The following is a 23,342-nucleotide window of genomic DNA, read 5'->3' as shown; positions in this document are numbered from 1 at the left end:
GACTCCTCTGCCCCTGGGTGCTATCTCTGGGGAGTTTCCTCATGAGTCTCTGATTCACAGCTCGGGATCTATCGGTGTTTCCTACCCGGATCCCACAGACTTTCACAGCTGGAAGGAGCTTGAGACATCACCTCCTCCAACCCGCTGAAGTTACAGGCAAGGAAACTGAACTGAGGGTGAAGTATTTTGCCCAACCACACAGAGATCTTGTGAGCGCTAGGCAGGGTAGCAGAGTAGATAGAATGCTAGCCTTGGAGTCAAGACCCCAACACTAACTCATGCAACTGTGTGACTCTGGGCAAGTCTCTTGGCCTCTCTGACCCTCAGTTTCTCTCTCTTTAAAATAAAGATATTAGATGGAAATGCTTTACACGGTTGCATGTGTACAACCTATATCAGATTGCTTGCTGTCTCAGGAAAAGGGAAGGGAAGGAAGGATGGGAGGGATAGAATGTGGAACTCAAAATTTTTAGAAAATGTTAGAAATTGTTTTCAACATGTAATTGAGGAAAAATAAAATATTACAAAAAAAAAGTAAGGATGTTGGCTAATAACATACTATAATATACTATAATAAATTAATGATACAATATCTAAGCTTACAAGACCACTGTAAGATTCAAATGAAATACTGGATGTAAAGTATTTTGCAACCTGTAAAAGTCTGGAGAAAAGCTAGTTGCTACTATTAGTACTGTTAGCCGCGTTATTATTAGTGAATGGTGAGGCTTTATAGTTCGTGAAGCATTTTCTTTACCTAGATTGGCGCATTTGATCCTCACAAAAACTATGTGAAGATGGTGCAATTATTATCTTCATTTTCTAGATGAGGAAATTGAGGCTAATAGAGATAAGTGGCTGGCTTAGGGTCACCTCACTGGCCAGAATCTGAGGCAGAATTTGAACTCTGTGGACTCCAAACCCATCATGTTTTCCACTCTTATCATGTAGACTCTATGCCCTTGTTGTCCATATATTTGTCTCTAGAGAGTTTCTTGGCTTCAGTCCAGCTTCAGTCCTGCCTCCTACAGAAAGCCTTCTCTGAGTACACACACACACACACACACACACACACACACACACACACACACACACTCACTCACTCTTCTCACAGCACGGACTGCCCCGGTCACTCATCTGGCCGTGATCACACACACCTCTCCCAGGAGATCGTGAGATGGTCAAGCAAAGGACCAGATCTTAGAAGGGTTTACAGCCTCCTGGAACACAATAGGCAAGTGGTTCCTGATTGACAGAAGGAACTTACAATAATCTGCAACATAGAAGTAGGTGTGCTCAGTCCATGAACCATTTCCCGCCAAAGAGGTAGCTCGGATGCGAACGGTGTAATTGCCAGGCTGTAGACCTCGAAGTCTGCAGCCCTGTTCGTGGGCGTAATGTTTTCGAGAAACACAGAGATGCAGCTCCTGATTGGGGGAAGGGGAAAGGTGGGGAGAGATAAGGGCAAGAGGAAGAACCAGAGAGAAGAGGTTATCTTTTGTTTTTCTTGTTTGGGTGTGATCCTACAGTCTCGCGCCATGAGCCTATACACATGAGGTTGCATGGGCGGCCAAATCCACCATTCTGAGCAAGGTGAGGAATCAGCCCTGTGGGAAGTGGTCGGGCTCCCTCAAGCTCCCACTGAGCAGGAAGATCTGATAAGAAATACACTGAAAAATCTCAGAGCAGTTAACAAGGTTGGAGATTATACAACAAATACCGATACCTATCTGTACTGTGCTTTCACAAACACACATCAGATCATAAGACCACAGATTGAGGGACTGTACAGGTTTGTAAGTCTAACTCCCTCATTCTACAGCTGAGGAAATCTGAGCCCGGGAGGGGCAGGGATTCGCCCAGCGTTACAAAAGGAGTAAATAGCAGAGCAGGATCCGAACCCAGGTGCTCCCAGCTCCCAAGTCCAGCACTCTATTTGCTTTACCTTGATGCTTCTCAATACCCCCATAACAGTGCTGGAAGGCAAACAAGGAAGTGGGTGATTGTCCCCATTTTCCGGATGGGGAAACTAAAGCCCGGAGGGAGGAAAAATCTGCCCAAGGTAACACAACAGTAGATCAGTGGAAGAGCTGAGACTCAGACCTAAACTTCCTGACTCTCATTTCGGGGGTCTCTCCACTAATAATGATAACCACAACACCTACTGCCCCATTTTTACAGGTGTTTCAAACTTTAAAAAGTACTTTGTTCCATGAGGCAGCTTGGTGGCAAAGTGGAGAGAACCCTGGGCCTCGAGTTAGGAAGATCTGAATTCAAATCCAGATTCAAACACTTATTAGCCAGGTGACCCTGTACATATCATTTAATCTGTTTGCCTCAGTTTCCTCATCTGTAGAATGAGGGCAATAGCAGCAGTTAGCTCACAGGGCGGTTGTGAGGATCAAATGAGGTAATAGTAGGTGCTATAGAAATGTTTATTCCCTTCCTTATTAGGGAGTCAGTGCATATTCCCATTTCACAGATGAAAAAATTGAGGCTCAGAAAGGGAAAAATGATTTGCCTACAGTCATATAACTTCAAAAAGTATTAAAATACTTTAATCAGAAGTTCTGACACCAGCAGACCCACATTAATACAGCACTTTAAGTTCTATAAAGCACTTTACACAGATTACTTCATTTAATCCTCACAAAAACTCTGTGAGTCAGGTGCTATTATTTATCTCCATTTTATAGATGGGAAAAACGAGGTTAAGCAGGTTGAAGTAATTTGCCCCTGGCCACACAGATAGTAAGGGTCTGAGGTGGAATTTGAACCCAAGTCTTCCTGACTTCAACTATGTTGCTCCTTTTGCTTATTCCACACAGTCCTCTCCACACAAAGCTGCCAGCTCCTTCATTTTACAGAAGAGTTAACATCAGCACAGAGAGGGAAAGCCACCTTTGCCAAAGTCAAACAGCGAGTCAACCAATGGTTAAGTTAGGGGGAGAACCAGCTTCTCCCAGAGTCTCAGCCTAGGGCTCTGTCTATAACCTCAGGCTGCCTTTGAGGGCACAGCACAGAATAACTACTGCTTAATAAAATGGTTAAGTGACTGATTGAGTGGGTCAGGGCTAGGAGAGCTAGGTATCCACTGGGGAGTGACAGAAAGGAAGGAGAGCCCCCTCTCCCCCTCTTCTCCATTCTTCCCAGCTTCTTTCAGGAAACCAGAAAGGTTCCTTTCTTCCTTTTAGGGCTCATACCAGTGGCAAGAATCTCCCATGAAAAGGAGAGGGGAGAAGGAGGGAAAGCATCACCACAAAGGTCCCCACTACAGTGTGCAGGGGCTGTAAGAACTCTGGTCTGGGTCCAGAAGCCTGGGTTCAAATCCCAGCTCCGACACTTCCTAGCTGTAGCACTCTGTGCAAGTCACTTTGCCTTAGTTACTTACTAACCTTATCTATAAAATGGGGCTGAGGACTCCTGAATTATCTAGGTTATCAAGTTTTCAGGAAAAGCTCTTCATAAGACATAAAGTATTGTGTAAAGGGCAGCTACTGACTCACTCTCTGCTAAGATGACCTTCCACCTATTCTCTCTCTACATTTTACATGTGCCAGGTTATTTACAGGTTGTTTTCCTTCATTAAAAGGTGAGCTCCTTGAGGAAAGGGACTGGTTTGGGTTGGTTTTTTTTTTCATTTCTTTATACCCAGAATTTAGCTGCGGATACTCCACAAAGGCTCTGGCACAGAGAAAGCACTTAGATTCTTGTTGACTGACTGGCTGACTTCAAGGTAATGGAGCTGAGATGCCCAGGCCCACGCCTGGGTTCAGGTGGAAAACATGAATGGGAGACAAAAGAGCCTGAAACTCACCCCATATACAGAGCATGTGACCCTGATCACCAGCAAGAAAATCAACCAGAAAAACAACTCTGTTCAAAGGTTACACTCTTCTAGGTAGAGACCAGAGGACAGAGGCTGAATTCAGGGCAGATACTGGGGGGGAGGGGGGGACCGACATGTGAGCAAAGACAAGGAGGACTAGTCTAAGTTTTAAAGCTGAAAAGCCACTAAACCAGTAATGGAGCCTTTTGCTTTGGGGCAATGAACACTGTATTTGGAGTCCAAAGTTCAAATCCCAGTTCGGCCATTTACTGATCTGACTCTATCCCATCTTCTCTACATCACCCTCTCTACCATACCCATTCTCTTATTTATCTTCAATTTCTCCCTTGTCTACTGGTTCCTTCCCTACTGCCTACAAACACACCCATGTCTCTCCTATCCTCAAAAACCTATCCACTGATCCCTTCCCACTACCTCATTTCAGTCATTTTCTCAGTTGTGTCCAACTTTTCATGAACCCTATTTGGGGTTCTCTTGGCAGAGATACTGGAGTGCTTTGCCATTTCCTTCTGCAGCTCATTTTACAGATGAGGAAACTGAGGCAAACAGGGTGAAGCGACTTGCCCAGGGTCACACAGCTGGTAAGTGTCTGAGGTAAATTTGAACTCAGATCTTCCTGGCTCCAGGACCAGTGCTCCATCCACTACACCATTTAGCTGCCCTTATTCTCAACAACTATTGTACTATATCTTTTCTCCCTTTTGTGGCTAAACTTCTTCAGAAGGTTGTCACCAATCAATGCCAAGCCCAATGGCCTTTTCTCAGTGCTCATCCTTCTTGACCCTTTTGTGGCCAAGACTCTCTCAATCATCCTCTTCTCCTCAATACTTTCTTCCTCTCAGGTCTCGTGACACCTTCCTCTCCTGGCTCTCCTCCTACCTCTCTAAACACTTCTCAGTCTTCTTTTCTGGTCTTCATCCTCCAGATCAAGTCTGTTAACTGTGGGTTTCTCCCATGGCTTTGTCCTGGGCCATCTTCTCTTCTCCCTCTATACTATTTCACTGGGTGATCTCATCAGCTCTCATGGATTCAGTGCTGATGATTCTCAGATTGATTTATTCAGCCCTAAGCTTTTTCCCAACCTTCATATTCATATCTCCAATGGGCTATTGGTCATCTAAAAATGGAATTCCTGCAAGACATCTTAAACTTAGTCTGTTCAAAACTTAATTCGTTAGCTTTTCATTATCTGTCCCCCAAAACTCTCCCCCTTCTGCACTTCCCTATTACTGTTGAGGCCACTACCATCTTCCCAGTTACTCAGGCTCAAAACATAGGTGCCCTCCTCGACTGCTCACTTTCTCTCATTCCCCATAACCACGCTGTTGTGGAGTCCTATCCATCATCCCTTTGATATCTCTAGTAGAACCCCCCCCCCACTCCTCTGTCACTGCTGACATCTGACACCTGCACTATTTTGATAGTTTTCTGGTTGGTTTCCTTGCTCAAGCCTCCTTCCTACTCCAGTCCAGCTTCTACTCAGCTGTCAAATTAATCTTCCCAAAGCATAGGGCTGACCATGTCATCATTCCCCTATTCAATACTCTCCTGGGGTTACCTATTACCTCCAGAATCAAATATAAAAATTTAAAAATGTAAAATATATATACAAAATATAAAATTTGACTTTTAAAACCTTTAATAATCTGGCCTCTTTCTACTTTTCCAGTCTTCTTATACCCCATCTACCACCATGTGTTCTAATCCAGTGATACTATCTCCCTGGCTGTTCCTCACACAAGACACTCCATCTTCCAAGTCCCCCGCTCCACCCCCCAATGTCTGGAAGACTCTCCCTCCTCATCTCCCCCCACCCCCCACTTCCTTCAAGTCCGAGCCAAAATCTTATCATCTGAAGAAGCCTTTCTTATTGGTTCTTTCCAGTCTATCCTGCCCATATCTTGTTTGTACATGGTTGTTTCTGTGTTGTCTCTCCTGTTAGACTGGAAGCTTCTTGAGGGCAGAGTGCATATTTGCTTTTCTTTGTATTCTCAGAACTTAGCAAGGTGCCTGCAAAATACCAGGTCCTTGATTAATGCTTGTTGATTTGACTTAGCCCATCTCTGAAATGAGAGGGTTAGCTGAGATGTTGAATGCCCCTCTCCTTAAGTAAGATCAGTAAAAGCAGGGGAGACATTTCCCTAAGAAACACCCGTTGATGCAACCTTTGGTGAAGTGGACAGAGTGCAAGGGCCAGGAGTCAGGAAGATCAGAGTTCCAATCCAATCTCAAACACTTACTAGCTATATGACCCTGGACAAGTCACTTAACCTCTGTTTGCCTCAGATTGCTCAGCTGCAAAATGGCTATAATGATACCACCTGACTTCCAGGGTTGTTGTGAGGATCGAATGAGATAAAACTGGCATGGTTAGGTGCTTAATAAATGCCTGTTTCCTCATAATATTTCCCCCAACCCCAGTGAGCCACACAAGAAAACCTTGGGAACGGAGCAATTTAGTTTCAGGAGGGATTTATTGTGACCATTATTCCTAAAAGCCTCCGAGGTCACTATATATGAAACCCACAGGGGCCAAAAGAGGAAGTTGGCTTAAAACTCAGAGCCACAGAAAGTCACAGTTGGGAAATGGCTTAGAGCACTGATGTCAGAGCTGAGAGGACTCTTAGAACAGGGGTTCTTTTTTTTTTAATTATTTTTTATTTAGTATTTTATCTTTCCCCAGTTACATGCAAAAACAAATTTTAACATTCAGATCAGGAGTTCTTAATCTAGAGTGTATAAACCTTAAAATATCTATACATAGACAGATAGATAGATAATTGTATTTCAACGTAATTGGTTTCCATTTTAATCTTTATGCATTTAAATACCTTGCATTGAAAGGGGGTCCACAGTCTTCAAATTTCCAAAAGGGTCCATGACACAAAAACACAGCTAGAATACAGGATGTCAGAGCTGGGAGGACACTTAGTATAAGGCATTCTGACCCTAGAGTCCAGTGATAGTGAATAGGTTCCTTGCTGGGACACTTACAGGCTGGGCAACTTTCGGACAAGTCATTCAGCCTCAGTTTCTTCAACTGTAATATGAGGAGTCTGGACTAGAACAGTGCTTTATAATCTTTCGTGGGTCCTGGACCCCTTGGGTACTCAGTCTGGAGAAGCCTACAGACTTCTCCTGAGAATCATGTTTTTAAATGGATAAAACAAAATACACTGGACTGCAAAGGAAATGAATTATATTGAAATACACTTATCAATTTTTTTTACAAAAGGTCATGGGCTCCAAGTTAAGAACCCCTTCACTAAACAAGTTTGAAAGACTTGAAGAACCCTTGCACCATGATTCCCCAGTGAGGGGAGGGGAGGAAAGGAAGAAGCATTTATTAAGCACCAACTATGTACCAGGCACTTTGCCAAGCATTTTATAATTATCTCGTTTGAGACTGATGAGGAAGCTCCTGACAGATGAGTGGGGGCACTTGGGGTGCAGACTGAGACATGTTTGTTGGACATGGCCAACAGGGAAATTCATTCTGTTTGACTCTGTATGTTGGTTCAAAGGTTTGTTCTTCCAACATTACCTTCATCAATGTGGGGCAGAGAAGGGAAGGGTAGGATGGATAGAAAATTTATTTTTGTTCATTGAAAAAAAATTTTAATGTATTATATAGACTACTGTAAAAAAAATCTAAACCCTCTACTAGATAATCTCTATGGTTCCTTATAGCTTTACAGCATAATAATTTTAAAAAAAGTCATTTAACCTCTCTTTAAGTCTATATATTGCAAAACAGTTACCTATCTGTGTCAGTAGAGGGAGCTTTCTTACTGGGAATTCCCTGTACAGATAAAACTGTAGGTACAGATTAAATGAATCCTTTGTAAATACTTTGATTTGCTTGTGTACGTGTCAAATTCTCCTTTGAACTGTAAACTTCTTGAAGACAGGGAATATTTCTTCTTTTGTATTTGCATCCCTAGCACCTAGGACAGTGCCTGGTACATTTTAGGCACTCATTAAATGCTTCTTTAATTGAACATATGTGTACTGGATACCTATGCAGAATGTAAGCTCCATGAGGGCAAAGACTGCTTCATTTTTATCTCCTTATCCCTAGGGCCTTGCATAGTGTCTAGCATACAGTAGGAGCTTAATAAGTGCTTACTGAGTCACTGAACACATGTCTGGCTTCCCAACCTCCAGTCTCCAGGTCCAGGAGTAGAAATAGGAATCATAGGAGGGATTACAAGATGAATGGGAAACTGAGTGAGGATCCATCAATGTTATAAAACATATAAAAACAGGAGTCAGTGGTAAGGCCAGGATTCAAATCTTTACCTCAGTGTCTCCAACACGCCAGTAATTGACTTCATACAGAATAATGAGGCCATTGGGATGTTTAGGCTCTTGCCATCGCAGATGGACAACGTTCTCAAGCACCTCGTGGGTCACTGCACCAACAATGTCATCAGCTTTGGCTACAGAAGAAAAAAATCTGAAGGTCAGAATACCAAGAGAACAGAAGGGTCACAATCACTCAACTGGAAGACCATGGAGGAACCCTAAGAAGTCCCTTGGCCTGGCCCCCATTCTTAAACAAAGGAGTCTATGTGAAGGATCAGCAGCTGTTTCTGCTTTTGTTTTGTTTTGAGACAAGATCTCCCTACCTCATTCAGGCTGGAAGTGAAGCACTCACAGGTCTGATTGGCACGGGACCCTGTTTCTCACCTGGGCCAGTTCACCCCTCCATTGGCAGCCTGGTAGCCTCCCATTCTTTGGGGGGGGGGGTCACCATATTGGTTCTGAACTTCGTGCGAATACCTATCAGCCCAGCTCTACTGTAGCTCAGAACTCCTGAGCTCCATCCATCTACCAACTTCATCCTCCCAAGTAACCTGGAGGCATTACACACAAGTGGTGGCAGGATCACAGGTCTAGAGCTAAAATGGAACTCACAGACATGTACTTCAACCCCTTATTTTATGGATGAAGAAAGAGAAGTGATTTGTTCAAATTGAATCCATAATAAAACCAAAGTGGGTATTTATGTCAAAGTTACATAACTTTGGAAAGTAGGGTTGTATACTTCATATCAAATTACTTTACAAAAGTAAAATAAATATCTAAAAAGCTCAGGAATCATGGCAAGGATTATGAGATGAATGGGACATTGACTGAGGATGCGTCAATGTTTTAAAACAGATAATAACAGCAATCAGTGACAAGGCCAGGATTCAAATCTAGGTCTTCTGTCACTACATCTACTGTTCTTCCTTTGTTTCTTGTTTTTATGACTCTGCCTGGGAAATACTCATCATTTCCTTAACCAAACAACCTTAACAACCTTTTCATAAATTTACAAAAGAGATTAACAGTTATGATCTTCAGAACGCTGAGAGAATAAAATCATCCAGGTTAAAAACAAACAAACTCCTTTTCCTCTGGGACCCATCGGTGGAGAGGTGCACAATGCCACACACATGAAACGGGCCTTGGGTAAATGTTTGTGGAGTAAGTCAGGGAAGAAGGGAATGAGATTGCGTGTCACAGGGGAGGCACACGGAAGCTGACTTGCCTTCAGGCATGGTTCTCGCGCTGACATAGGCGGCGAGGCCACACCTGGACTCCTGCTCGTCATGGTTGCATGCCTGGAGCTCGATCCTGTAGCCAGTAAAATGCTGAAGGCCAGAGATGACCAGGGACTCCTTAGACTTCACCTTCTCGAAGGGCTTCGGCTCCTCGGTGCTGGCAGGCGCTGTGGTGGAAGAGGCGTTGGAGAGCGAGGACCTCGTGGGCGTCACCACGGTCATGTTTGCCATACGAACCCGGAGATCCCTTCGCCTTCTTGCCGGCCTGGAGTAACACACATACACACACCCCACGTCTGTGTGCAGTCCCCTGGATGGCGTAGAGGACACAGTTCACTTGGCACAAAAAAGGTTAAAATGGACGGATACAGGGGAGAACAGACAAAACCAACACAACCCTTAAACACCAAAACACAAACAGCCCCCAAAATGAACAAGCAGCCTAGACAGGGGCAAGCTCCTTCAGTGTCTCCAACACGACTAGACAAGGGGACTGGGTCCCTAGGTCAGCCTGGCTTCAGAATCTCCCATGGGGAGTATACCCTGGGCCAGTGCGGGGTGGGGTCTGTGTTCTCCTCCTGGGTTTGTCCATTACTGCTCTGAATTGGGCAGTCACAAGATTACAACATCCTAAGTTCACAAGTCAGTATCCTGCACCAAAAGCCAGCTATCATTGTCCCAATTTTTTTTTTTTGGTGAGGCAATCAGGGTTAAGTGACTTGCCTAAGATCACACAGCTTAGTCATGTGTCTGAGGCCAGATTCAAACTCAGGTCCTCCTGATTCCAAGGCCAGAGCTCTATCTACTGTGCTACCTAACTGCCCAGAAAACACAGTTTTTAAGAGTTAGTTTTGGGAGCAGCTAGGTGGCACAGTGGATGGAGCTCCGGCCTTGGAATCAGGAGGACCTGAGTTCGAATCTGGCCTCAGACATTTGATACTTGCTAGCTGTGTGACCCTTGGCAAGTCACTTAACCCTGACGCCTCACTAAAAAACAAAAACAAAAAAACCCTGTGTTTCCCAAAGCCCTTTGGTACTACCAGACAAAACATTTCTCCTCTAAACATCCTGAAACCCATCTGCTAAACAAGACAAATCATTTAGGGAACCGAACCTATGGAATCTGGCATGAATCTGGGCGCCTGGCAACCTTGATGGTGGCATCGAATGGCAGTTCCTTTCAACATTTTTCCCTGACAGACAAACACGTCTCACCACTTATCACATCAGAGAAACACACGTGCAGACTTTTTTGCGTGGGAGCGGCAAAGTGACGGACTGGCAAAAACTCGACCAAGAATCTGGTATCATCTAGATACCTGTGATGCTAATTACTGCTAATGCTAGTGGTTGTCTCTGGAGCTGCACAGGTGCAAGATGTTCCTGGTCCCAGCAAATGGGCCATCTGCCCGCATGCCTAGAAGCTTATGCAAAAGGCCCAGCGACTTCAGCCTGTGATTTCACCAACCAGCCATAGTCACGACCCTGCCCAAGAAGTATGTATGTAAGGCATCGAAGGCTCTGAACACTGAAAGGCTTCTGGGAGAAACCAAGGTAGGGTATGGGGATGGAGAATGACGAAGGAGAATTCACATTCTTAAAGCACATTAAGGCTTGCAATGGGCGTTTCATATAACAGCTCTTCAAAGCAGGAAAGACGAGTGTTATTTATTTGGGGGTTTGAACTTGTGATTTTTTCAGTGTGGGGGACTCCCAGTCTGGAAACTCCCTTTGCCAATGCCAATTAACATCTGCTCTCCATCTTTAGAGACTCTGAGGCCCGCCCTTTGTCCAGGAGGCATCACTGCCTCTCACCTTTCACATGCAAGTATTACTATAATTATTAACCTCATTTTACAAATGAAGCTTCAAGAGGCTAAATAAATTAATTGCCCACGGGGTCACAAAACTAATCAGATGCTCGCAGAATCATATATCTAGAACTGGAAGGGACCTTAGAGGTCAATCTAATTCTACCCCCTCACTTTACAATGAAGGAAACTGAGGCATAGAGAGGTTAAATGTCACAAGGTCACATAGGGAGCAAGCAACAGAATCAGGGGTCTCTGGCCCCAAAGCCATTCTTTCCAGGGCCACTGCCAGCTTCACGTTTTCTGTTATGGCTGGCTGCCTCTAACTTTGCAAACAGCAGGCACTTAGTGAAATCCTATCGTGAAAGGAGCAACAGCTCCCATGCGATTCTGTAATCCATAGCTTACAAAGAGCGTTTCTCCCCGCCATCTTGGGAAGCAAGTAGCACAAGGGAGGTAAGTTTTTCTATAATACAGGGAAGCGCTAGAAGGTGAGGGGATTTGTCCAGGGACACACCACTAGGAAACCTCAAAGGCAGGATTTGAAGGCAGGCCTCCAGCCATCAACTACACTAAGCTAAAGGTGATGACTGCTGGGTCATGAACAATAAAGCTACCTGCCACTGAGGCAGAAAGAGACGATGGTTTTTTTCCAGAAGTCCCAGTGTGCCAGCTATGACTCCACTTCGGTTCAATGAAACTCCTGGGATTCCCTTTGGAGGGGGTGTCTCCTTCAGGGGAAGTCTCACCCCGCTTAGAGAATCCATGACTTTTATAGCCTGGGTATTCTGTCGGCAGTCACCTCATGACAGTGAAGAGGCCAGTTCTGAATGAACAGCTACCTTCTAATAAAAAGCTATACCCATTCTCCCCTTTTAAACTGGGCCAGCCTTCCTGGGCAAAAGAGAGCTTTGCGTCTGACCAAAGTCCAGCGTTCTTGACCTGGAAATCTCCTCCCCAACTCTCTCCCCCAATGTTGTCCTGTTTTCCACCTCTCCCTTATCATGCCATTTATCAAACGATGTATTACAGTTATCCATGTTTATGCCCTGACCCCTCCCACTGCCTCCACAGGGCGCATCCACCTCTTATCTAAACCTTCCATTTCCCCCAGTGGCTGACCACAGGGCGAGTAGCTTCACAAACATTTGTCGTGGCTGAAAGAATTAAACCAGCCAATCCACACGCACATACCCCAAAGCTGGAGTCTGCAAGAGTTTTGCCAGAACCTTCACCCAGCCTCTCTTGGAGCTGATCAGCTCTGGACATTTTTCTCCGGCTGTCCCCCAGGCCTAGAAGCCTTTCCCCTCCTCCACTCTAACTACTGACCTCCCTTGCTTCCTCTGAGTCCCAACTGAAATCTGCTACAGGAAACCTTCCCCCAACTCCTCTAATTACAGCGCCTTTCTTCTATTAGTTATTTCCTATTTATCCTGCATATATCTTGCTTTGTATATATTTGTTGTCCTCTTTGTTAGACTGTAAGCTTCTCGAGGGCAAGAACCGTCTTTTGCCTCTTTTTGTATGCCCAGTGCTTAGCACAGTGCCTTGCACACAGTAGGTGCTCAATAATGTTTCCTGATTGATTGACTGATTGCTGTTGAAAAAAGGCGAGTACCACGCTGGGCCCACAGCTGGTGTTCAGTAATGGCTTGGTACATCCATTGTAAGTGTTAGTGAAGCTGGTTCCTCCGTCCCACCCACCCACCCTCCTACCCCACCCCAGATGCCATTCATGCGGGGTTGTCATTAGGAGAAAGCCGCACAGGAGATGCCTTGGAGCGAATGTTAGGGGGGCCCTGGCTAGTTTAGGAAGCTCCCCTGCAGGACAGCGCCAGGACATGCAAATGCACATTTAAAACCCACAACAAATCACTAGAGAGGTTCTGCAACACGGACATCCATCGGCCTCCCCGCCCTCCATCCACTGCCTCCTGCGGGCCAGAAAGCAAACGAGGGCTAGCAGGGCAGGGTCGGGGCAGGACAAGACAGGGAGGGCAAGAGGCTCACTTCATACCTAGAGTCGTCAGCGCCATTCCCTGAGGATGCTTTTCTGTGGAAACAAAACCAACCATGTTGAAGGCAGATCGAACTTTGTCGGTTACATATCCCGTGCTTTTATTCCAGTCTGGAGAGTTTGCTCATCGGGACCACAGCTTACAGGATATGAAACTGGAAGGAACCTGGGAGACCCTCCAACCCAAACCCTTCATTTTATGGAGGAAGAAGCTAAGACTCAGAGAGGGAAAGCAACTTGTCCAGCATCACACAGCAAGAACACGTCTAAGCAGGGATTTTATTTCAAGCCTGGGGCTCCTTTGACTACACTAGGTTCTCCCTTCACCCAGCATCACCTACTGGCAGTTATGCACGCATAGGAAGCTCAGAAAGTTCTCCCCAGGCTCATGCGCTGTTCCCAACAGGGGGTACGGCTCAAAGATGCAACACAGGGACGAGCTTAGGTAAAAACAACCCCCTTCTGCACCCCACCCCCCCAGCAACCATGTCTCCAGAAGACAAATGTCAAAGCACATCACTCATCTCGTAACTGAGAAGTCAGATGGACTCAGGGTACAGCTAGAGACATCCATTTAGGGACACAGCCATGGTCTTGATTCACTTAGCTGGACTATATTTGTTTATTACAAGTACTATTTTTTTTCCCTCTTCTTTCTCTTGGTTTTTTAATTGGAGAGGTAGGCTTGAGAAGAAGAGGGGGGTTTTAGCAGTGCTGATGCCCAAAAAATAAGAGAAGAGAGGGCTTTGGAATATTTTTTAGATGCACAGAAGAGAACAGAAGGCATCCCAGAAGGAAGCAGATGTAAGTGGGGGCAGTTTTGAAAGTAATGTGTGGAATTTATTATAGACTTAAAAAAAACCCAAGTGGTATGAAATGCAAATTGTGTTCAGTTGTATGTAGGGAGATGCTCTTTTTTTTCTGATGCTTAAGTTCAAAAGAAAAAAATGAAGAAGCTGATCTAGGAAGACCTCAACCACTACCACAATGCAGGTGAGTAAGGTAATAATAATAATAATAATAACAAAAATCATAAGTGGCATTTACCCAGTACTTTAAGGTTTACCAAGTGCTTTACAAATTTCTCATTTTATCCTCACAACAACCTGGGGAGGTAGGTGCTTCTATTATCTCCACTTTACAAGTGAAGAAACTGAGGCTAGAAGCAGTTAAGTGATTTGACCAAGGTCACACAGCTAGTTAAGTGTCTGAAATTGGATTTAAATTCAGGTCTTCCTGATTCCAGATCCTACTACTGGTCAGTGATGTCATCAATGCAATATAGCAGAAAAGGCCCAGGAGTCCCAAAACAGAGCACCTGCATTTTAATTCTATTTCTGCCAGTACTCACTGCCTCTGTGCCTTTCCTTCTTTGGTCCTTAACTTCCTTAACTACAAAATGAGGGAACTGGATTAGGTCCCTAAGGCCCTCTGACCTGATGATCCTCAAATGTGCTTAGACCCCCAACAGCCTAAAGCCTGAGTTGGTAGGTAGTTTCTCCAAGTTTGAAAATGGGTTTTGCCTTTTTAACAAGTCAGTGTCTGTGTCTACCTTCTACTGGGGTCCCCTCCAAGACCCCATAGAGACAATACAAGGGAGAAAATACAAGCGAGACAAACAAGCCAATATATGTGATCATGTGAAAGATCTTTAAATTGTTCTGCATGGAGAACTCTCCCTATAAGGTCACACAGCTAGTAATTCTAAGAGTCAGGAGGCCTTTGAACCACTAAACCATGCCATCTTTAAATTGCCCTTATGTCATTTGGTGTCAGACTTATGTAGTTGGTTGGTTAGTTTTCTAAATTAAATTTCTCTTTTTAAAAATTCTTTGTTATAAAAGATGACTCTCTGTGAGTAGTAGGGATATATTGAGAAGTGAAAGTTATAGAAAAACAAAAAGATAGCAAAATGAATTTAAATATGAAAAATTCTCTATATCTGTGATTACTGAAAACACACTAAAGATGCTGACATTTGAAGGAATGATACTTGGGCTTCCTCCAGATACAAATATTTTCAGGGTTTCCACTCCTTTAAGAATTGGTCAGTTCTTATGCCCAAAGGGCTATAAAACTGTGCACACCCTTTGATCCAGCAATACCACTGCTAGGTCTATATTCCAAGACATCAAAAAAAAAAAAGGAAAAGCACCTAGTTGTAGAAAAATATTTATAGCAGTTCTTTTTGTGGTGACTAAGAATTGGAAATTGAAGGGATGCCCATCAATTGGGGAATGGCTAAACAAGCTATGGTATATGATTGCAATGGAATATTACTGCGTTATAAGAAATGATAAGCAGGATGACTGCAGAAAAACCTGGAAAGACTTACATGAACTGATGCAAAGTGAAGTGAATGGAACCAGAAGAACATTGTATACAGTAACAGCAACGTTGTTCGATGAAGAACTATGAATGACTTAGCTATTCTCAGCAATACAATGATCTGAGACAATCCCAAAGGACTAATGACGAAGCATACTATCCACCTCCAGAGAAAGAACTGATATTGTTTGAATACAGACCGAAGCATGCTATTTTTCACTTTCTTTCTTTCATTTTTTTTCTTTCTAGTCTTCTTGTACAAAATGACTAATATGGAAATGTTTTACATAATTGCAAATGTATAACCTACATTTGATTGCTTATCATCTTAGAGAAGTAGGAGGGGAGAGAAGGACAGAATTTGGAACTCAAAACTTTAAATAAAAATGTTTAAAAAATTAATAATAATAATAATTAAAAAAAAAGAATTGGTCAGTTCTAATAGGCATTACTTGCTATTATGAAGCACAGCCTTGCTGGCCTCACTGCTCCAAGAAAGCAAGCGTGGGGACTACACTTGGGGCACTAGAAATGGTGCAAGATTCATCATTAAGAGAACCTGGGTTCAAATCGCAGCACTACTATTTCCTTGTTGTGTAGGCAAGTCACATAATTTCTTAGGGCCTCCATTTCCTCCTCTATAAAATGAGAGATGGACCAGATGTTTTCTCAAATCCCTTCTATCTCTATGTTCTGAGATCCCATGTCTCTCTGGATGCCTCAACAGGAGAGAATAAATCTCTTCTTCGCCTCATTTTTATCCATATGTGGAAACCTCTCTTCAGGCAACCAAGACTCACAATGATGTGACAGAGAGAAAAATAAAACAGCAACTTTAGGACAGAAGGGAGGAAAAGGAGCAGAGGGGGTGGGGGTAGTCCAGGCACAAAGCCTCTGCTGGATTCTATAAGAAGAAAGTGGTTTCTGGTATCTGTGGGGAGGCTGAGAGAGTCTGGTCAGGGAGAGAACCCACAGGAACTGTGTTTGTTGACAGAAGGAAAGCTCCCCCTCCCACGCTCCCACGTAAACTGCCATGGCGTGTTTTGGGGTTCCCATATAAGAGCTGCAGGGGCATAGTCCAAAAAGCTGAAAGGGGCCAGCACAGCAGCAAACTGCTGGAGGATTACTGATGTTCCCATTCCAAAGGATCTCAGATCTCAGGGCTTAACCAAGAGTATCTCCTACGGTCCCCCAGCAAGAGCTCCTCTGGCATCTGCTTGAAGGACCCCAGTGAAAGCTCCCAAAGCAGCCCACTCCACCACACAATAATCCTTGCAACACTAGGAGACATCAACCACTTCCCCTGACGTCTCCTCTTGTCCAGCTAAACATCACCAGTTCATGTAACTGATCCTTGCATGACACGGTGTCCTGTCTCTTCAGGAAGTCAGAGGAAAAGGATGATGGAAAGAGAAGAAACAGGGTGAGGGAGGGCTGTAGAATGAAGAAAAGAGAGACCAGGAAACGGGGTGAGGAAGGAAAACACCCTTTCCAGAGCATCTCAGCACATTCCGCTCCCTCTTTCCTGCCAGAACTCCCCAAGTTCAAACATCAAGATCGGCCAAAACAAACGTTCCTAGTCACGTTAGCTCCATAAACCACATGGTCCATATGGGCTACAGAGGCAAGGATCACAGCTTCCCATCATCACTCAGAGGGGTAGTAGAAGATGGACAGGGAAGAGCAGCCCCACCTCCTGCTCTGTCTCTGTTTTTTGCTTTTTTTTATTTTTTAGGCAATTGGGGTTAAATGACTTGCCCAGGGTCACACAGCTAGTAAGTGTCAAGAGTTTGCTCTGAGGCCAGATTTGAACTCAGGTACTCCTGACTTTAGGGCCGGCACTCTATCCACTTCGCCACCTTAGCTGCCCCTCCTGCTCTATCTCTGGATGCAGGCCAAGGAGGAAGAGCTCTCCTAGATGCTGTTATATGGTTACCAGGCCTCCCTAACCATGGACCGGAATGTGTTACAAAGGACAGCACTGGACACACACAGCAGATTCAGCACTAAGCGCTGGCTTCCTATACTCAATGCTCTGACTAAAGGGCGATGCCAAGTTTCCTAGCACAGGGGTCTGGCAGCCTCAGAGAACCAGTCAAAGGGATTGTGCGTCCTTAGGACTGGGCACAGGTGAATACTGGGAAAAATGTTATCAAGTGCAGGATGACTCTAGCACCAGGTGGTGGTGCATTGGGCCATAGAGGGCAAGGCTATTTGGAGGAAATATACATGGCCACGCCGACTTCCTTAAGATATACCAACAAGCTGACCCACCAGGCTGAGAGAGAGAATGGCCTGCTTGTAACAGCTGTTGAATTAAAGAACTTGCCTGGCCAGAAATGACTAAAAAAAATAGCCAACCACAACCAGACACTTCTATCTGTAACTTAACCAGGAGACAGAGTTGGAATGGCTAGGGAGCCTTTCCCTGTAGATAACATTCAAGCCATGCTGTAGTTGAGGAAAAGTCTTCACAGACTCACATCTAACAGTTCTGAAATAGGGGATGGATGAGAAAGGACAAATGCATGCATTTCAAGGAATCTCTGCACTTGAAAGATATTCTCAAGAAGAGGAAGAGTAGGAAATTTGGGGAAGTAAAGGCATAATAGAATTCTAGGTTTGATCCCATCTGGGAGGATATAGGCACCTTAGAGTAGGGACTGTTTCATTTTTGTTTCTATATCTTCATTGCTTATCACACAGTAGGGGCTTAATAAATGCTCGCTGAATGGCAGTGAAAGATAAAGTTCCTTGACCCCAGAAAGGATCCAACTGAGAATTTAGATGGATAATCTTGATGACCTCGACAAGAACTAGAAAGTTGGCCAGGTGTTAGGGGTGGGGCAGCAAGAGAGAAGAGAAGGAATTTTCTTCCAAAGACTTTTTCTCATAAATGTTTGTTTTGGGGAGGTACTGGAGGAAGAGAAGAAAATAATGTCTTTTTTAGAGAATCACTTACATCAGAATTGGCCATCTTGTCGAGCCTGTACCTCAACAAAATCATTTCTACAACATACCTGTCAAATGGTCCCCTAGCTTTTTCTTGAAGACCTCCAGGGAAGGGGAACCCGCCAGCTCCCAGGGCAGCACTACTGGACACCTCTCATATTTAGGAACAGTCACACCAAATTTAAACTGTCTCTCCACCTTCCACCCACTGCCCCTCGTCCCACCCTCTGTCGCTGAGCAGAACACACGTGAGCCGCTTTCAGGTGATGGCCCTTGAAGGCAACTATCACGTTCCTGTTCCTTCCCATCCCCACCTCCTCTCCCAGTGTGCTCTTTTTCATCCCTACTGCCTTCAAGGTTATACATCCCCAATTCCTTCACCCCATCAGCATGTGGCATGATCTTGAAGCCTTTCACCATCATGGCTGCCCTCCTCTGGACCTCTCTTGCTGGGCAATGGCCTTCCTAAAACATGGCGCTCAGAATTAGATGCACTCCTCCATATTCTTCCCCCATTTAATCATCCAATTATTGCGAATAGGCCTCTGTGGTGCTAATTAGAAGATAACTCATTGTTTAGTTGCTGATTCCACACAACAGGCCCCTTCAATTACACCCTACCATTCTCCAGGCCCACCTGGGGCTCAGAACCAAATCAATCCCCACAAAGGTGCGAAAGGGCAAGGGCATGTCTCACCTGGGGATGAAAACCTCGTTGTGAAGGTAATTTTCAAACATCTTCCTAAAGGAAGACTCCTCCAGCTCCTTTAAGATCTGGGAGTCAGTCTTCGGGCAAGAGCAGCACTCTCCATTGGGATCCTCATGGTTGCTCTGGTTGTGTTTCTGAGAATCTTCAGACTCAAAAGGAGGGGACCAGGTCCTGGATGGCAACTTTAACCCTGCAGAGAAGCCCAGACAAGAGAGACAAAGTCAGCATGGGACGGTGCTCACCTAAAGTGACTCAGTCAATCAAGGGAGACACTCAGAGGCATCAGACTAACTCGTGGAAACCCTTTCTGACAGGTCACAAGAACACAGCGGTTAGAACTAGAAGGGACCTTCCTTTGAGATCACTTCATGATCCAATCCTCTCACTCTATAAAGGAGCAGAGCAGGCCCAGTGAGCAGAGCAGATTTGGCCAAGGTCACATAGGCAAGTAAGTAGTGGAAATAGAATCTGAACTCAAGCCCTGTGACTGAGTCCTGGGTTCTTTCCAGTAAGCTATACCAATTTCACTGTCAAGGGATCAGACTTGAAGAATGGACACCAAAGAATCCAGCACACTGAGTCAGGCTACCTACCCTCACCAGATCTGCACCTTTCAGGAGACACTGCCTATGAAAGACCTTTCCCCAATCCCTCCAATTATAAGCTTTCTCTTTCCTCTGGAAATTACTTTGTATTACCATATTTTGCATATACTTATTTATGTGTGTGTCGAATCACCTGTAGAATGTAAGCCCTCTGAAGGAAAAGACTGATTAGTTCTTCTCTTTGCATCCACAAAGATGAGCCCACAGTATGGCCTTAATATGTGTTAGCGAATTGAGCTGCACCTTCAAAAACGTCCTCAGCACTCACCGACCTGATAGCAGGGGACAGACCAAGCCTTGTCATCTTGACCTAGGCTGTTTGTCTCCCTTCTCCCTCTTCACCTCTTCTTCTGAGAACTCAAACTCAAATGCTCCCTCCTTTAAAAGGCCTGAACAATTTTCTTTTTTGTTCTTTTTTTCCTCTTGTTCTCTCTCTCCCTCTCCCTCCCTCCCTCCCTCCCTCCCTCCCTCCCTCCTCTCTCTCTCTCTCTCTCTTCTCTCTCTCTTCTCTCTCTCTCTCTCTCTCTCTCTCTCTCTCTCTCTCCCTCCCTCCCTCCCCCCTTTCCTTTTTTGAAGCAATCAGGTTAAGTGACTTGCCCAGGGTCACAGAGCTAGCAAATGTCTGAGGCCAGATTTAAGCTCAAGATGAGTCTTCCTGACTCCAGGCCCCATACTCTCTCCACCTAACTGCCCCCAGGCATATTCCAGATGCTTAATAAATGCCTGTTGATGGATTCACTAACTGACAAGAAAGGGCTCTTTTTAAAAAAAAAATTTTTTAGGCAATTGGGGTTAAGTGACTTGCCCAGGGTCACACAGCTAGTAAGTGTCAAGTGTTTGCTGTGAGGCCGGAATTGAACTCAGGTCCTCCTGACTTCAGGGCCAGTGCTCTATCCGCTGCCCGAAGGGGCTCTTTTTAATACTACCAATTCCTTGAGCCCCTCTCTGTAAAGGACTCTCCTCAAAATGTTTGTCTTCCTCTGTCACTTACAATGATCTAGCATTTTCCTTCTCCTGGGAAAACATACATAACTAGTCTGTGATTGCAACAGCATTGTCCCGTGTTTTGCTGTCCCATTCCCTTCTGAAGATCCCAGAATAGATTAAGAACAGGTGAGTCCGCATACAGTTATGTTCTGTTTTGCAATTAATCTCAGGCCATCAGACAATGTCGGAGGAACAGGGGATGTTTCATCTGGAGCAGAGAATTGAGGGGGGACAAGGCAGCTGTCTTCAAGTACTTGAATGTTGGAAGGGTTGTCATGTGAAAGAAAGAAGTTTTGCCCTCTGGGTCAAGCAGAATGAGGAGCAGTGGTGGAAAAGGCACAGAGGCAAAATTAGGCTTGTTCCCTGCTAGTTTGAGGCAGCTGGTGGCCTAGTGGATAGAACACTGGGCCTGGCGTCAGGAAGAGGAAAATTCAAACCCTACTTCAGATATTTACTAACTGTGGGATCTTGGACAAGTCACTTATGTTTGTCTCCGTTTCCTCAACTATAAAATGAGGATAATAATAGCACTTAATTGACAGGGCATGAGGACCAAATGAGATAATATTTGTAAAGTGCTTAGCACAGTGCCTGGCACATAGGAGCCGCTATAAAAATGCTTATTCCTTAGATAATTAAAGCAATCTCATGGTGGAATGGGCCACTGTGGGAGGCAGTGAGTTCCTCGTCATTAGAGATCAAGAAAAGGCTGGACAATTACTTAGGGATGCTCCAGAAGAGATTCTTACTCAGGTACTGTTGGGTCTAAATGGCAACATAACCATTCCCATAGCTATCTACAATGGAAGAGGAGACAGAGTTTTAAACTACCAGGACAGTGAAGGGCCTTAAGATTTTGCCTTTCTTCGTATCCCCGTTACTCAGCTTGGTGCCTGGCAACAGACTGATTGGCTTGAAATCATGCCACAGAACAGAACAGATGGAGGAAGTGGGGATGCTTCTCTCATGCTGGAGAAGTTGTCAGGTGGGGGAGGGGGCCCTGACAGCAGTCTTCATGGAACTCAAAGGTGTCATGTGGAAGAGGGACTGGAGATTGATCTAGCTGGCCCTGGAGGGCAGAACCAGGAGTGGCTGATAATGTCATAGGGAGACAAATTTGGACTGAAGGACACGAGAGACCTTTCGTATCTGGAATGCCCCTCCTCTCCTCTTCAGCTCCAAATTCCTACCTAGAGTTGAAAGCCCAGGTTATAGGTCACCTCCTCCATGAAGCCTTGTCTGATTCTCCTAACTGGGAACAACCCGCTCCCACCAACCTGGCCAAACAGATCTTTCCACTTTGTACTACCAAAAGCAGCAACGTAAGATTGCATATTACAGCCATCGTTAGCTTTTGTTTCTAACCCTACTACATGTAGTGAGGTCCATGAAGAACTAGGGCTTGGATAAACTCTCTATCTCTCACAGCTTTCAGCAGGTACTCAGTCAATCCATCAACGAGCTTTTATTAAGTACTTCCTATATGCTGGTCACTCTACTAAGTTAAAAGGTGGGTCCCTGTCTTCAAGGAGCTCACATTCTAATTCTTAGTGCATGTTTACTGTATTTCAACATACATATATGTCACTTTAATGAATGCTTATTGTAGTTGTACTCCTCATCAATAAATCACTAAACATTTATGAAGCACTTTCTGTATGCCAGGCAATGGGCTAAGAAATGGGGATAGGAAGAAAAAGCAAAAACTGTCCCTGCCTTCAAGGAGCTTGCATTCTAATAAGAGGGCAGTCTGTATATATACAGATATATGCAAAATATATATAAAACTCATCTTGTGTATCAACCAAGTAATAATGTGTCAGATTCTTGACCAGAACCTGGCTATTCTGGCATAGATCATTGTATTTAGAATTAAGAGACACTGACTTAAATCCTGGCTCCGCCACTTATTTCTTGGGTGACTCTGGCCATCTCTTCTTTCTTATTTGGACTTTAGTTTCATGTGTAAAATGAGGGGACGAGGCTAGGTGATCTAGGAGATCCCACCCCCCCCTTTGACACACAGTAGACGCTTAATAAATGCTTGTTGAATTGACAGTGGAAAAATTAGAGTCGTCTGAAGTCAGAATGGGTTGCCTTGTTAGGTTCTTCTTCATTGGAGGCTTTTGATTCAGTCCAAACATTTACAAGATAATCCCTACCCTCAAAAAGCTTACATTCTATTGGGGCTTTATGCAGAGGGCAGATGACCCTTCTCAGGAATGATATTGGAGGGATTTATGCCTCAGATGAGGATTGGACTAGGTGATCTTGGAAATCCCTTCCAGGTCCAAGATTCCCCCATTTTAGGAAAAGATTCAGTCTACAGTCAGTTCTTTATACAGCATTTTACAAGGGTAAAGCATTTTAAAATCATTAGCTTACTAATTAACTATATTAACAATGGGCATAAGCAGATTCCTCTCTGTTTATCATGGCAATAGTGATTTCTAGTAAAATAGCAGACCCTGAACTCAGATCTTGAATGTAAGCTCAGGTCACCTATACGTCCTTTTTTTTTTTTTTTGGTG

The 23,342-nt window shown here is 44.5% G+C and overlaps 1 protein-coding gene across 4 annotated transcripts in view; it reads right to left on the bottom strand.

Moving 5' to 3' along the window:
- Positions 1-23,342, bottom strand: part of INSR (insulin receptor) — a 157,292-nt gene that overhangs the window by 14,745 nt on the left and 119,205 nt on the right. For 2 of the 4 annotated variants that reach the window (XM_020979849.2, XM_020979850.2), the window contains exons 10-14: positions 19,208-19,409; positions 13,231-13,266; positions 9,390-9,667; positions 8,153-8,292; positions 1,268-1,427 (exon numbers count right to left, since the gene is read on the bottom strand). In XM_020979849.2, the coding sequence (XP_020835508.1) occupies positions 1,268-1,427; positions 8,153-8,292; positions 9,390-9,667; positions 13,231-13,266; positions 19,208-19,409 (816 nt within the window). The remainder of the gene's footprint in view (positions 1-1,267; positions 1,428-8,152; positions 8,293-9,389; positions 9,668-13,230; positions 13,267-19,207; positions 19,410-23,342) is intronic. The other 2 variants (XM_020979851.2, XM_020979852.2) reach the window with 1 other exon arrangement.

This window comes from Phascolarctos cinereus, unplaced genomic scaffold (assembly GCF_003287225.1).
Source record: "Phascolarctos cinereus isolate Bilbo 61053 unplaced genomic scaffold, phaCin_HiC Scaffold_4;HRSCAF=312, whole genome shotgun sequence".
Taxonomy (NCBI): Eukaryota; Metazoa; Chordata; class Mammalia; order Diprotodontia; family Phascolarctidae; genus Phascolarctos; species Phascolarctos cinereus.
Note: the sequence above shows the minus strand (reverse complement) of the source record. Positions and strands in the feature narration are given on the sequence as shown.